The 15,879-nt window shown below is 45.6% G+C and overlaps 1 protein-coding gene across 8 annotated transcripts in view; it reads right to left on the bottom strand.

The window, feature by feature from the left end:
* The window catches only part of SPAST (spastin), a 675,354-nt gene that overhangs the window by 339,211 nt on the left and 320,264 nt on the right, over positions 1-15,879 (bottom strand). For all 8 annotated transcript variants that reach the window (XM_085611993.1, XM_085611996.1, XM_085611991.1 and 5 more), the window contains one exon: positions 10,418-10,489. In XM_085611993.1, the coding sequence (XP_085468119.1) occupies positions 10,418-10,489 (72 nt within the window). The remainder of the gene's footprint in view (positions 1-10,417; positions 10,490-15,879) is intronic.

The raw sequence follows: 15,879 nt of genomic DNA, 5'->3' as shown, positions 1-15,879 counted from the left end.
CATCTTGAACTGTTATAAGTTCCCTACAGCTACAGTTCGAGCGAACGGACATACGTCCTCCCGGTTCCCCATAGAGAGAGGCACAAGACAGGGGTGCCCTTTGTCGCCCCTTCTTTTTGCGTTCTACATGGAGCCTCTGGCCCAAAGGATCCGGCATAACCCATCGATAACTGGGATTAAATTCGGCGGGTATAGCCATACGATCAGTCCCTACGCTGATGACGTTTTGATTTCATTGTCCAACCCCAGTCTCGCGCTGCCAGCATACCTAGCGGACTTAGCGAGATCTTCGCACAGGCTGCAGGGTTTAAGGTGAACATGGATAAGTCTGTAGCCCTGGATCTCTCCCTGACGCACCCCACCCGTTAATATCTTCAGGGCCTCCACCCCATTCAATGGGCGACTGACACGATCCCATATCTGGGGATCCAATTGGCTTCCTCCCTTCCGAGCATAGTAACCTCCGACTGTTGCGCCTCTCTGATACACAGCAGAAAGAGAAGTGAGGCATATGCTGTAATATTGGGGCAAAGTACAATTTCAGATAGCCTAGTTAGTGGACAAGGAACAAGGGTGGGGGGTGGTTTATAAGTTATTTCCCCTTCTTTTTTTTCCCCGTTCTTCTGAGGGTTTTGTGCTTTGTTTCAAGCCATGTGTTATGTTTTTGCTGACCTTGATTGGCCATTTAGGCCGTATGTTACGCAACACCAACAATGCAACAGCTAACCCAGCATTGTTACATTCTTGTATGTTAAAAATTTCAATAAAGAGATTTAAACCATAAATTAATTATTGTCTTTCCTTACTTCCATGCACACGAACTTAGTAGTTGCCAACTTATGTTAAGAACAAAAGAGGACTTGAGGCCATGTTCTTTGTGAAGGGGAACAGCACAGGGTGGGAAGAGGGTGAGCTATGTGTCCATATGTTCTGGGTGGAGCTGTTCAAAAGCGCAGAAGGCACCCTTTGGGGTGGGTATGGTCAGTGACAGGAGCCAGGCTCACCCTAAGCACAGTTGGGCCCTACAGCAGCTATTACATACCCTCCATCTTCTGCAATTGCCACTTACTTACAAAGGGTGGCCTGAAAATAACCCAACTGTACAGGCCCTAAAACCACCTGCCGAGAGAACTGGGGCCATCGCATGATTTTGAATTAATTTGTACCTGAACGTAGGCACATCTTCCTGTTTGTGAGCACTATTTTCTTCAATGCTCTTCCCCTATTCCACCCATTACATGGCTTCTTTAATGCTCTTCCCCTATTCCACCCATGACATGGCAGCACCCGCCTGCTTTTATATTATTAATGTATTTTTTTTACTTTACAGTGCGGTCCCCTTCAACTATAGCGGCCGCGATTATTTATTTAATTTACAGAGCTGTCCGCTTTTAAGCTGCCACGTGCCTTTATTTTCTTCTGAACTAGCCCCTTTTTATATGTATTATTTACTTATTTATTTTGCAAGCATGGCACGCTTTTTTTTTTTTTAAACATATTGTTATTGATTTTTCCCAATAACACAATCATCTTATTCTTCTATTTTTATTTTAATCATTTTCGTCATATACGAACAAAACAATCGAATTACCCCACCCACCCTTTCCTGGCTCAAACTAACATGGGTAGGCATGATAAAAATGTATCATCCATGCAAATTCAGTGTTACGTATTATATAAATCCGTTACATAGCATTAGCATCATCTATACAATTTTCAGCATTGCATCTCATATAGTGGATACCCCAACTGACATTATTTACAATCCCGATCTGTACCTTCCCTTCATTCCTGTAGGTCTTTGGCTACAAATTCCTCCAGTATTGCATTCCAGTCAAGCGATATTGGTACCCTTCTCATCCCCTTCTGTTCCTCTCTATGTAGCTCCGCTCCTTCTGCCCTCCCCGATCTCACAACTTCATTATGCCAGTCTAACAATTTGGGTGGTCTGTTTGCTTTCCACCTCATGGTAGCATGGCACGCTTTTATTACAGTGGCCACACCTTATTTTCCCCGGGAGAAGTAGCCCCACACCTTTTATCAACAACACCCCAATAGCCGTTGGAACCGGAGGAAGGCATCTCCGTGGTAACCAGCAGCTGTGAGAAGTCACATTCAGGGTCAGATTTCACTTAAATGGGTAAGCAGAAATGCTTTCTGTACAAACGGGTGTGGTGCTGTTTTCTCTTGTGTTTGCCCTACTATAAAGGAGGGACCAAAACCTGCAGTCAATGTTTGGGTTTGTAAAGTTTGTTTATGTTATAGCGCAGGAAATCTCCACCGACGCATCCATCTCCATTCATAACACGGGACAAAGTAATATGCATTAAAGTGCTTTAAAGACACAGAGATCTTACTCCGACTGCTTCCCCTCAGTACAAACACACATGCAACTCTTAAGAGTTATCACAAGTCTGTCAGGTCGGGCTTTTGACCTGGAGGCACCAAGTGGGTCAATCTTTTTTCACGCCTCACACCCCACCATGACCTCCTCCTCGGACTCCCTCATGTTTCCATAGCCCCTATCTCACATACGTTTCATTTGTTTCAATGTCTTTTATATGTGTTGGTTTGCAAAACACATTAACACGCATTTGCAATTCAGTAGGTCTAGAATTTACGCAAGTTGGAGCTATTGGCATTGTAAATGACAATGCCTTTTATTTATGTTTTGGTTTTTAAAACATAAATAAAAGGCATTTTCATTTACAATGCCAATAGCTTAAACTCTCGCAAATGCAAGACCTTTTGCATTGCAAATGCTTGTTAGTTTTGCAGTTTTGAAGATGTAATTGTCTTATTTGGTTTGTTAGGAAAGATTTTTGATTATGGCATTAAGTGGAGGTCTGTTTTTCCTATTAACATGTCTTAATGTATTTTTGTATTGCTCACTTTATTTTCCATTCTTCTGTAATGTTTAATGGTTGTTTTACCTGAAATAAACTCATCGTTGGCCTTTTTTTCATGATAAAAAAAGATGCTCATATTTTATCTTTTTATGTGATCCAGGTTTTATAAATTGAATATACGCTGACGAAATTTAATCTTTTAACAAGTTTGCTTTTATGGCTTTTAGCTGCCGAATAAGTTATCATTTGATTGACTGACAGAGCTAAAAGATATTAATCGACATGGTCCTTGTACTCGGAGGTTGGATGACAAAAGCCTCCAATATTGACAAATAAACTCTTTTTGCTATTCTAACACTTCCTTACAAGAGATCATTCAATCCTGGCAACATCAGATATACTTTTCAAGGCCTGCCTCTCCTCTCAAACATTCTCCCATCTTTTCCCCACTTATTCATGCTCATTTCCATCTTCCCCAGATCATGCCAATACGCTGTGGGAAGCACGGTCAGCTTGGATAAAGCAGTAGAGGTGCAAAAGGGTGGCAAGTGGGAGGTCAATGTGCATGAGAGCACACAGGAGCAAAGGGTGTCACTGGACCAAAGAGACACTATTCCAATTACATTATTGATAAAATCAATTCAAAATACCTTGATTGCGAAATAAAAAATAATTGGCAACTCAGACTGCTAAATTATTTAAAACTGAAGCATGTCTCAACTTACTTTCCACTCAGTTGACAGGATTGGACTCTTCAATCATAACGCTTGACAGATAAAGTAGGTCTATTAGTTGGCTTTTCTTGCCTGATATACAAGCTGTTTGCAGCACACAGGGATAGAAACACAAATTTGCAATAAGAAACAGTGCTACGTGAAACATTCTATGACCATCAGAATGGTCTGGGCATATCTTTGAATTATTCCCCATATGATACAAACTACAACCCAATTTCTCTCCTCATTGCAGAAAAAACTTCAGAAGCTTTTGCTGCAAACCACTTCACCAAATTTCTTGAATTTCAGAATATTTTAGATGATGCTCACGCTAGCTTTTGTATGAAGATACACTGAATTGGTCATGATTTCAGTACTAGATATTCCCCACTTGGTGAGGAGGTCGACAGTGTTAATTGTCCAAATATTGTTGCTTCTTTTTTAATCGAACTGTCAGGGTTGCTCTAGGAATGTTTCATCCTAATCCTGCAAACTCTTTTGCAGTGTCCTTCACGTATCTGCTCTTTTGCCTCTTCTTTTTAAGACTTACATAAGGACTTCTGCCAAGCTAATTATCTCTTCCTTTCTTGTTTCACTGCAATAAAGACGACACGTATCCTGTACAGACCGACTTGTCTTTGCACTCACTGTACTTCCTTTCGGAAGTGTACTTCCTTTCAGTAGTTTCCTTCCTTAGGGCGCTTATGGATGGACCGCCTCTCAATCTGTGAGGAGTTTAGATGTCAGAATTTACAACACTTTCCAATTTCATTGTCAAATCTATTTGGTTACTACCTTGTGCATTTTGGTTTTGAAAAAATAATGCCCTCTTCTCCCTTTTCTCTCCTAATACCCACCAGACCACCAGTGTGGCATTAATCTGGTCTACATTTGATTACAGTAATGATGATTAATGAGACATTAATGAAACTCTCCTACAGTGTGTGCAGGCAATTCAGAAACAACCTGCCTATTTGGTTACTCAGGTTCCTTGGTTTAGTTGATTACATCCCATTTTGAAATCCCTAAAACGGTTGCCTATTTGGGAGAGGGTGTCTTAACAAATTGTATGCATTGTGCACAATTACCCCTCTGGATTCACTGCCTCTCGCCTGAACAGATACTTTCCCTAACAGACCTCTTTATTCTGCTCAACATCTCTTGCTCTTGATTCCTAATTCTCGCAGAACACTGTCTGGAGGTGGCTCTTTTTCAGTACTCTTCCATACCTCCTTGGAATGCTCTGTGACAATAAGATCTACTGCAGATTCTTTTCATTTCAAAAAGAAGCTCAAAACTAACAAATAAACGTGTTCTATAAGGCCTGTTAACAGTCCCATTCCACTTTTCGGTCTGCTGTTTACATGCCAATAAGCACCGCCAGGCCCTTAGGGTTGTTGTGCGCTGCACAAATTATTTTAACATAACATTCCAACTACGGCAATTATCTTTTTGCCCAATTTTTTAAACTATCCAGTTTCAAAAAACAAACCAAAAGTGTGATGTGGGACTAGTATACTAATTTAATTTAGGAAAGACACGCAATTAAGATATCATCCTTTATTTGTTTCGCATAATATATGCGCTAGATTTGGGCTTGAAAAAGAAAAAAAAGCTGCAGATTCCCATCAAGTTTTAAGAAAAACAAGGGTACCCCAATACGTGAACCTGGGGTGAAATATGCGGTAAAAAAACAATGGTTCGGGTGTAGCCAAAAGGTCCAATAATAAAGTGATCCTAAGGAGAGCATTTATGGTTAGAGAGTTGAAGATTCATTATTTTAAAGGAGCAAAAAAATTAATAATGTACATAGGGACATAAGTCAGTTCATGTATTGTATTGTATACGGTACTTGTAGAGCGCAACTATCACCCAACGGGTATCTTGGCGCAAGTAGGTGAATCCTCATCAGGCAGTGGGGGGAAGAAACAAGCATAAACTGACAGCTGAATCTAAAATGAGGAAAAACGGGCAAATAAATAAGCTATAGTTTGATCCCTACATGTAGTATAATTAATACAATCAGAGGCTCCTTTTTATAAAAAACATAATGACATATATAAATATATATTAATCCTGAATTATTCTGTATATTATGTAACTAGCCATGCCTAGGGGTCAAGGTAGGTGTGGAAATACATGAATTAAGGCAATTACAGAAGCGAAAGACATGATTTAAAGGCAATTCGGAAGCGAAAGTCAACAATGGAAATTACAAGTGGTGGAAGTATTTAAACGGTGGAAAAGAGAAGTTAAATAGTAGCGATTCAGAAGCAAAAAACCAGTAATGGTGAAAATGCTGCATGTGAACACGCAAGCATAGGTGGGAGTACAAGGAATAATTCACGCTAGTAGAAAGGTTTGAGAGCGCTTCACGCTAGTAGGAAGGTTTGAGAGCGCATATGAAGCTGGGTAGCAACCTGCTAAACGAGAGAAGGGGGGCGAGGGAGAACACTCAGAGTAGACTTACTGATGCAATTATTCGTAGCGCAAGGAAGAGCAATTGAGGGCTTCAGAAAACAGCTGAGGGTAGACGAGTTCACCCAGATTAATTTGCTGAAGGTACGAGCGTGAGAATATCACGTGCTGTAAAGGAGTTAGAGCAGTAATTAGAAACTGGTGTGCATCCGTGAAGGGCGCTTGCAAGGAAGTTGGTGAAAGAAAACACTTACGTTGTAAACTTGAAAGGCAGGGTCAGCTGTATAAGTTGCGCTTAACGATTTGCTACCAATATGTTTCTGTTAAGGGCAAAAGGAGGGTGGGGGGTCAGGAACTCCAAGGTAAAGATTAATTGATGGTAAAGGTGTATGCGCAGTCATAGTACTTACAGTTAAAGTCACTCCCAGTTAATATTTGGAAAGTCTTGGCAGAGGAGCTCAGCGCGTCATGCTGCTTGGGCTGTCCGCGTTTAGTGCGAGAGGGAGACAGAGTGAGCCAGGAAGTAACTAAGGGCTGTGTCAGCTGTGAAGCCGTCAAGCTTACTGATTTACTATTCTGTAATCCCTTGAATGAAATGGCAAGCTCCCCTTGATAGAAATAAATCTTCAGTGGCCTTGATCTCTGGAAATGGACAAAGACAGAACTGGAAGAACTGAAGGAGTATCAACTTTAGTCACTGCTAAAGGAGTTCAGGTATGAATGTAGATAAAAAAGTAGGCACTGGCTCAACAGAGAGAAAGCAGCAGAACTTATTAAATTGCATGTTATAAAAAAATAAACCCATCTTAAAAGAACAGAGCCTGCAGATTCTGCTTTTTGACATGAAAGCAATCATTAGCTAAAATCAAAGTTCAGGCTGCTGTGGATGACTGATGGAGACAAACCGGGAAAGGTACATGCAGGCAAGCCCATCAAAGAGTGGAGCAGTCATTGAGGACTCCTCACCTTCAGTTAGTGCTGAGGAGGTTTGCAAATGAAAACAAAGACTAATACTTTTCTTACCTGCGAATTTATAACAATCAAAATTTCATAGCTCGGCAAATAGATTTCAAATTATAAAGCGAAGCAGTTGGCCATCTCAATGACAAATCATTGAAGTGAATGGTGTGAAAGCATGAACGGGCAAAGGTAAGCCCGTCTGCGCCCGTCCGCGCCTGGACCGCGCCCAGTGCCAGGACCCCTGGCCCACGAGGACCCCGACCGACCCGCCTGACGTACTCCGCCGCCACCCTCACCGCACTCAACACCGGCCGACTCCCAGAATGCCATCAAGCCACTCCACGACGTACCCACGGACCTTTCAGCTGCCACGCCTGCAAGTTCTCCTGCATCCGGACCAGCCTCGCACCAGCACCCGCCAAGTCTAACACCAGCAGCACCCACCTCAAGTGCATCCTGCTCAACACCCGCTCCGTCCACAGACACGCCATCGAACTCTGGAACCTTCTAGACGCCACAGCCCCTGACGTTGCCTTCCTCACGGAGACCTGGATGAACGCCTCTTCAGCTCCCGACATCGCCATCGCTATCCCAGAGGGCTACAAGATCGTCCGGAGGGACCGAAACGCCAACCAGATGGGAGGAGGCATCGCCATCATCCACAGGAACACCATCCGTCTCACGACCAGCACCGACAACACCCTGACCAGCGCCGAACACCTGCATTTCCAGATCCACACCAACCCGAACACCACCCTCAGAGGCACCCTGATCTACCGACCCCCTGGACCACGCACACAATTCAGCGAGGACATCGCCGACTTCGTCAGCCCGCATGCCCTCCCCTCCGCTGACTACATCCTCCTGGGAGACCTCAACTTCCATCTGGAGAACAACAACGACCGCAACACCAGCACCCTGCTCGACAACCTCGCCAACCTTGGACTCAAGCAACTGGTGTCCACCCCCACCCACCTCGCCGGACACACACTCGACGCAGTCTTCTCTTCCAGCACAGACATCGACTTCAGCCACGCCACAGAGCTTCAATGGACGGACCACAGCTGCGTCCACTTCACCTTCAAGAGAACGACGACCCACCAACACCAGCAACAGGCCGCCCGCAGAAGCTGGAACAAGATCACAGCAGACCAGCTCGCCACCTCCCTGAGCCAGCACCCTCCTGCCAGCTCAGCGAACCCCAGCCAGGCCGCCGACAACCTCACAAAGTGGATCAGCAACTGCGCGGACGAACTCGCCCCACTGAGGACCCCGCCTAGCAGACCCGGCAGCAAGAAGGCCCCATGGTTCACCGACGAACTCAAGAGCTCCAAGAAGAACTGCCGAGCCCTCGAGAAAGTCTGGAGAAGGGAACCGACACCGGACAACAGGACCTCCTTCAAACTTGCCACCCGGAAACACCACCAGCTGATCCGCGCCGCCAAGAAAACAGCATTCAAGGACCGGTTGGACAACAACGCACACAACTGCAAGGAACTCTTCAACATCGTGAAAGAGCTTTCCAACCCCAGCGCAGGAAACAACGACATCACCCCATCGCAAGACCTCTGCAACTCCCTCGCTTCATACTTCCACAACAAGATCGCGGACATACACAACAGCTTCAACAACCAACCAACGCACACCATGACCGAACAACCACCCCCCACCACCACCCTCCACGCCTGGACCCCGATCAGCACCGAAGACACCATCCGCACGATGAACTCCATCCACTCCGGATCACCGACCGACCCCTGCCCTCACCACGTCTTCAACAAGGCCGACGCTGTCATCGCACCCCACTTGCGAGACATCATCAACACATCCTTCGACACCACCATCTTCCCTGAGAGCTGGAAACACGCCGAACTCAGCGCTCTACTCAAGAAACCAACAGCGGACCCCACCGACCTCAAGAACTACCGCCCCATCTCGCTCCTCCCGTTTCCAGCCAAAGTCATCGAGAAGACCGTCAACAAGCAGATGGCCGCCTTCCTCGAGACGAACGGATCCCTCGACCCCTCACAGTCCGGCTTCCGAGCCAACCACAGCACCGAGACCGCCCTCATCGCCGCCACCGATGACATCCGAGCCCTGATGGACAATGGAGAAACAGCGGCCCTCATCCTCCTAGACCTCTCCGCGGCATTCGACACGGTCTGCCACCGCACCCTAGTACGGCGCCTCAGCAACATCGGAATCCAGGACAAGGCGCTGGAATGGATCATCTCCTTCCTCGACGGAAGAACACAGAGAGTCCGCCTACCACCGTACAAGTCAGAGGCCTCCGAAGTCATCTGCGGCGTCCCTCAAGGATCATCTCTGAGCCCCACCCTCTTCAACGTCTACATGAGCCCCCTCGCGGCCATCGTACGCAAACACAACCTCAGCATATTTTCCTACGCCGACGACACCCAGCTGATCCTCTCCCTGACCAACGACCCCGCCGCCGCCAGAGCCAACCTGCACGAAGGGATGAAAGAGGTAGCCGAGTGGATGACGACCAGCCGTCTGAAACTGAACTCGGACAAGACGGAGGTCCTCATCCTGGGCTCCTCACCCTCCGCCTGGGACGACTCCTGGTGGCCTCCCGCCCTGGGCACCGCACCCAAACCGACAGACCATGCACGCAACCTGGGCTTCATCCTGGACTCCTCCCTCTCCATGACCAGGCAAGTCAACAACGTCTCCTCGGTGTGCTTCAACATCCTACGCATGCTACGGAAGATCTTCTGGTGGATCCCCACCGAGACCAGGAAGACCGTCACCCAGGCCCTCGTCACCAGCCGACTGGACTACGGCAACGCCCTCTACGCCGGTACCACCGCCAAGCTCCAGAAGAGACTCCAGCGGATCCAGAACGCCTCAGCCAGACTCATCCTCGACATCCCACGAACCAGCCACATCTCCGGACATCTGAGAGACCTTCACTGGCTCCCCGTCAACAAAAGAATCACCTTCCGCCTCCTCACCCACGCACACAAAGCCCTACACGACCAAGGCCCGAGCTACCTCAACAGCCGAGTCAACTTCTACGCTCCCAAACGCCACCTCCGATCAGCCAACCACGCCCTCGCCGCCGTCCCCCGCATCCGAAGAGCGACTACAGGAGGAAGGTCCTTCTCCTACCTGGCCGCCAAGACCTGGAACTCCCTCCCGACCGACCTGCGCCTGACCCAAGACCACCTCTCCTTCAGTAAGAAGCTGAAGACCTGGCTGTTCGAGCAGTAGCGGCACCCCCCCCCCCCCCCCCCCCCCAGCGCCTTGAGACCCTACGGGTATGTAGCGCGCTTTATAAGTGTCACTGATTGATTGATTGATTGATTAATGTCTGTCAACCGGGTAAACATTCTAAAGAGGACTATTGCCCAAGTCCTAATTAAACAAAAGATCAAACAAGTTTCCTGGTCAGTTAAGGGTTCCAACAGTACAAAGCATAGTGTGCGGAAATTATAAATTTGTCAGACTTACATATTTCGATGTCAAGCTTGCAGCACTAATGTTGAAGAAAGTCGAATTTGATTCGGCAGCCACCGCTTTTGCCTGGGGAACAAACAACAATCATAACTTAGCTTTCTGAAAATCAAAACAAAGAATAACCACCTTTTTCTCTGCATTCCCTAAATAACGGCTAGAGGATTCAAGAACGAAACACTGGATTACCATGGGTAAAACATTCCCATTTCATCTATGCTCCTATTTGGCTTATTATCAATGCTCACAATTCCATGTTAGCCATAGTATTGATTGCTAGAGATATCCTCTAAAGTGGTACACAAATTTACCAAAATGAAAACGTTGGCGTGATGGTAAATATCTTATTCACAATAGGAAAACAGTTTTTAAACCCTTGGCGGACCAAGGGAACTGGCTTTTATAACCAGTCTGTGACAAACTTAAGCAACCAGCCCACCATAAACCATAAGCTTGTGCAGATAACTAATAAGACCCCAGCCGCTCCGAACTTGCAAATCTCAGTGTTTTCTTTAAAAACTGCACCTGAAGGGTCTACAAAGGCTTAATATGTCTGAACCGTCAAATAAGATAGTTGGCCAACAACAAAGGACTTGCTACAACCACATTAACCTGGGGATAGCATGTTCAATAAGGAAATTACGCAGCCTTCTGAGTCTAACAGAGGCGCTGATGTCAAACATCAAAGGGTTAAATGAGCGCTTCTGTTTGTGCTTGCAAAACTGGAATACCTCCTAGCATGACTGTGGCTGTATACCTAGGCTACAGGAATGCGTTACAACAATGTGCTCTCTTGTTCTCAGCTCCATATCAATGTTATACATGCAAACAGATATATGAACCTGGGGGGATAAGGAGGAGGGGGGTCTCACCTTTCTGTTTCAGGACCTTAAGTAACTCTAAAGTTGACTTTGTTTACAAACCATTGAGACTCCTGCTCTCCTTAAGCCTACCAACCGCTAGCCTTGTTAGGATGTCTAACAGCTGTTACAGATCCTTCTGATGATATTGACTGTGGTGGGCTGGGAAAAGCATAAATATCCGAAATTGATTTAGAACAGGTGTCCCTCAACTCAAAGCTTTATATGTACCGGCAACAGTATAGTCTGGTGTACTAGAATGTGCTACCACATGCTTGTGGGGTAGAAGTCAATTCCTCAGTGGATTAGATGATCAATGTCCTAACACAGCAAAAATGTTGAATAAAAAAAAATTATACGAGCCTGCAACTTGCTGTGGCAATGACAACCAATTATTTAAAAAAAAGTAAAATATTTTTGTTTTAAAGGGGGGCAGGGTGGTGGTGAAGGAGGTAGGGCAGTGGGGAATGGGACACGACTAACTGCCGTGCATGGCAGACGCATAAAGTGAAAACCTTTCTTTATCAAAAGCTTCTTGCATTGCCGCAGTCTGATCAATCACAAATGTGTCACTGATTTGGTTCGTTAAGTATATCCCAGACCATGAGGAGACGGGGGACGTGGTTTTACCCAGAGAGGTTTGTTACTTGAGGTCAAATAGTAGAACGAACAGATACAAAGAAGTGATGGGCGGCATGCTTAAAATAATCTCAGCCACTGGTATTACTCGGGCCGCATCCCAGTCCATCGGTCATGTGCACACCAAGTAACTTCAAGTATGGACTTTACCATATGCAAATCCGTCTTGACCATGCTCCAATATAACAGCCTAATCCGAACTGCCCGCCTGGTTCCTCCCAAACAAATAACACAAGCAACCCTAGACCGGCTTCGCACTGGTTGGAGCTCTTCACTCAAGTATAGCTTGATTCCAGTGGCATTGTGAGCACAGGACCTAAGTCTTGGCAAACCCATCACACTTAGGCCATTGCAGCAAAAATATAGAAAAAGTGATTTGTGGAATGCTTGAATGACTGTCAGCCACTAGTAATTTTTATACTTCAAAAGAAGAACGGAGCACCCTGTCTGTGCAGTTCCAAAGCTAAGATAGCACGGAGACCCTTGGTGACAGGGCTCAGTAGGGGGAAGGAAGCATGCCACAGAGACATCGGTCGAAAATACAGATGAGATGGAGGTTGGATAGGAGAGGACCGGCGGGGATGAGGGCTGGTGGTATACACATGTCTAGCACTAGTTTAAGAGGGGTGCAGATAACTGCTGATAAGAACATCCCAGGAGCAACAAGCACTGGTATTGCCAAAAGGTCTTGCCTTTGGGACCTTTTAAGTGTTTAACCAAGTAGCACATTATCCTGGGTGCTACAACATCTACTGTCAAGAGTCTGAGGGTTAAGAGGGGGTGGCAGTATATACCTCACACATTGCGGGGCACTCCCACTTCATGCTGGTCAACGGGCTAAGGCTTACCCGCTTACCAGTGTGTTAGTGCACCTCCTACAGAGTTGTGTGTATTATGTGCAAATTTTGGGATTGAAAAATGCACACAGAGTTAGTTATCTGCAACGAACGCGGAGCCCACTTTATTATCTCCCCACCAATGAACACCAGGAAAAATATTTTGGCATTTGAAAAAAACTGTGCTGAAGGAAAATCTTTCCAAGATACGCATCTGATAAAAAACAATATATAAAATATCTTCTCAGGCCTTCGAAACCACATTTTTTTTAAATATAAGCTCAGCTGAAAAGCCAACCAAGCTAAAAAGAAAATGTCGAATTGGAGCTCGGGTACAAAAACTGATTACAAAAGTGCCACAAAGAAAAACAAGATCACAATGGAAACAATAAAGAAATGCGCATTTACTTATTAAATAAATGCACGTACAAACTAGTAAAAGCGTGTAATTAAATAGACAATCGTCTCGAAAGATCAAACCGTGATTAGACAAAAATACGGTTGGATAATAAGTTTGAAACTCACGACCACAGAGCACAGACACTTTGCACGAATTATAAAAAAATTGAAAGGATATTATTTGATCGCCGAATTCTCGAGGTTTGGGGGAGGCGCAATGCAACAGTTAGTTGCCTTCATTTGAAATTATTTTATGAAATTGCTTACGGAGGCAACAAAGTGTCAAGCATGAACCGAATATGTTTCCTGCGAAATATTACACAAAATTTCAAAAGCACAGTGGAGATCCCTAGACTGTTGTATCGGTCCCCCACCTCCACAGAACTCTGCACTACGGGGAGCAGTACATTTGGAATAATTTCAGTGCAAGACCTCCGTTTGTAATATAAACGAGTAAATCAAAACGCCATTCGGTGCACGGTGTCATAGACAGGTGCTGTACAAAGACATTTTGCATCCTTCACTCTGCATCAGCACCCCTGCAGTTTGCAGCTCAATCCTCGGCTACCCTCCTCTCTCAAATGATGTTTACAAGCGTGACTTTAAAACGCACCCTGACATTCTCGCTTATCAGAAGATTAAACACATTCTAGTATTACACAGCATTAAATAAATATAGACTTATATAAATTTAAGGCTGCAAGGCTGGATGAACATGCCCCGCTGCCACCACAACTCAGCATTTGTTTGTTAGTTTTTCAAACACAATGGTGGGCTTTTTTTTTTTTTTAAATGTTGCTTAGCGTTTTTTCACACTCAAAGAAACATAGATCGCTCGCTAGACAAAGGTGTGGATTTCAGGTGCACAACATCCAATTAAAGACTTGGTGACAGGGTCTGAAGTGATGGGGTAAGGGTAGGTGAGGGGCTGCCATCATTGTCTTTGTGCAGTGAACTTTCGAGTGTGCCACGCAGACTGGATACCAAGCCAGGCTCGTTTAATCACTGCAATGCACTGTTTACACACAGTGGGCAGTTACTACATTAAAGCCTTGCCAGAGAGAAGTACAGACCCTCGCCATGTGAAAAGACCCTCCCTAACCCCCAGCCTTTCTTTAGAGTCTAGGCTGCAGCTTCCAAGCCATGGGCCCAATTAGGCAAAAAGGACTATTTCTCCTGTTGCACTGCAATTACTCACTGGCCTACAGACCTGCACTGCGCCGGTCCGCCCTACGCACAGCTCAGGTTCATCTGTAGTGCTGCATGGGTTAAACAGAGCTGGGCCTTGCTTTGGCACAGGGACAGATTGGTAAGGTGGGCACTCGGGCAATGGCTGCTATTTTGGGCAGCCTGGGAGGTGCCGATTTGGGCGATGTCAGTCAGTGTTGTTCGAATGCCGCCAGCGGTCCAGTTGATGCCTGAGTGGCTTTTCTGGAGGCAAATGGGCGTCCATTACCTCCCTTTTATCAACGGGCAGAGGGCCCGAGCAAAAGTGGTCTTACTTGTTTTAAGGTGTGTTTCACAACTGTGAACTAATCCGTGCATTTTTTTTTAATCTAAGTAAATTTAAGAAAATATGCCTCTGTCAGAGACCCCCAGCCCCCCCCCCCCCCCCCCCCCCCTCTTTTGATAAAACTTCACCGAAGCAGTGTTTCGCGGAAAGGCAATATGGAAATATGGGCCACTTTTTATTTGCGTGCCCGGGCCAATTTTTAATCCCAATCCAACCCTGCTTTGGCAACTCTTGGAAAGTCCCTGAAGAGACGTGTCCAAGCTGATAATTAAAAGAGGTTCAATGATACAGGCAAGAAGGCCTAGGAAGAGTGGATTTGCAGGCTTGGGGAGGTGGAGGGGCAAGGAGATTAGTGAGTGCTATGCTGTCACTGGAGTAGATGCTGTAGGGATGAGGGGGTGCAGTAGCTGCTGGATGCCTTTAAGCTGCCACGACAAAGACGAGCTGCAGAGAAAGAAAAACGATAGTCCCAGACAGGACCAGATAAGCACGAACGTGAAACAATACCAGAAGTTAGGCACTGCTTCTTGGAACGAAACAAATGAGCACAAGGAGGACAAACAGGAAACATTATCCACTAGCAAGCAAGCCTTTTATAGGACAATCAAAATAGTGAATAAAAAGGCAATGGGCAGGCTCTAAGCTCAAAGAGTGAATACAGCATGTCTCGAAGAGACATAGCATACGCTGCCTAGGCTCGACCGAAAAAAGGAAAATACATTGAGATACTCATTGAACTAGTTTGCCACCCTTGAGGGGTGATGGGGTGTTTTGACAGTTGGAGGCATAAATACTGTGTCAAGAGAGACAGATATATTTATATAGAGGTTAAGATCAGAAGGACACATATTGGAGGCAGCACAGAGAAAAGGTAAAGTATTGCAAAGAGGAAGTCAAGTATAATCCTTCCTCAGCACATGACATATTATTTATGATCACAAGAAGAATCCCAGAACCAATATGGAGAAAATCTGTGATGAAGGGATCACATGCAAAGATGATCCTTTTCGCAAATTTGTGCATGGTAAAAGAGCAAAAGGTACTTTTAGTGCCCAGAAAATGCACAAAAATTATTGCACTCCAAGGAAGTAGCGGCATCTGCTTCAATACATCGATGTTACTGGATACACAACCAGATGCCCAAGCTGATACCTGTTGACACGGTGATGAGAGACACACACTGAAGTCTAAGATGTACTGAATTTAATAACG

This window comes from Triturus cristatus, chromosome 6, assembly GCF_964204655.1.
Source record: "Triturus cristatus chromosome 6, aTriCri1.1, whole genome shotgun sequence".
Classification (NCBI taxonomy): domain Eukaryota; kingdom Metazoa; phylum Chordata; class Amphibia; order Caudata; family Salamandridae; genus Triturus; species Triturus cristatus.
Note: the sequence above shows the minus strand (reverse complement) of the source record. Positions and strands in the feature narration are given on the sequence as shown.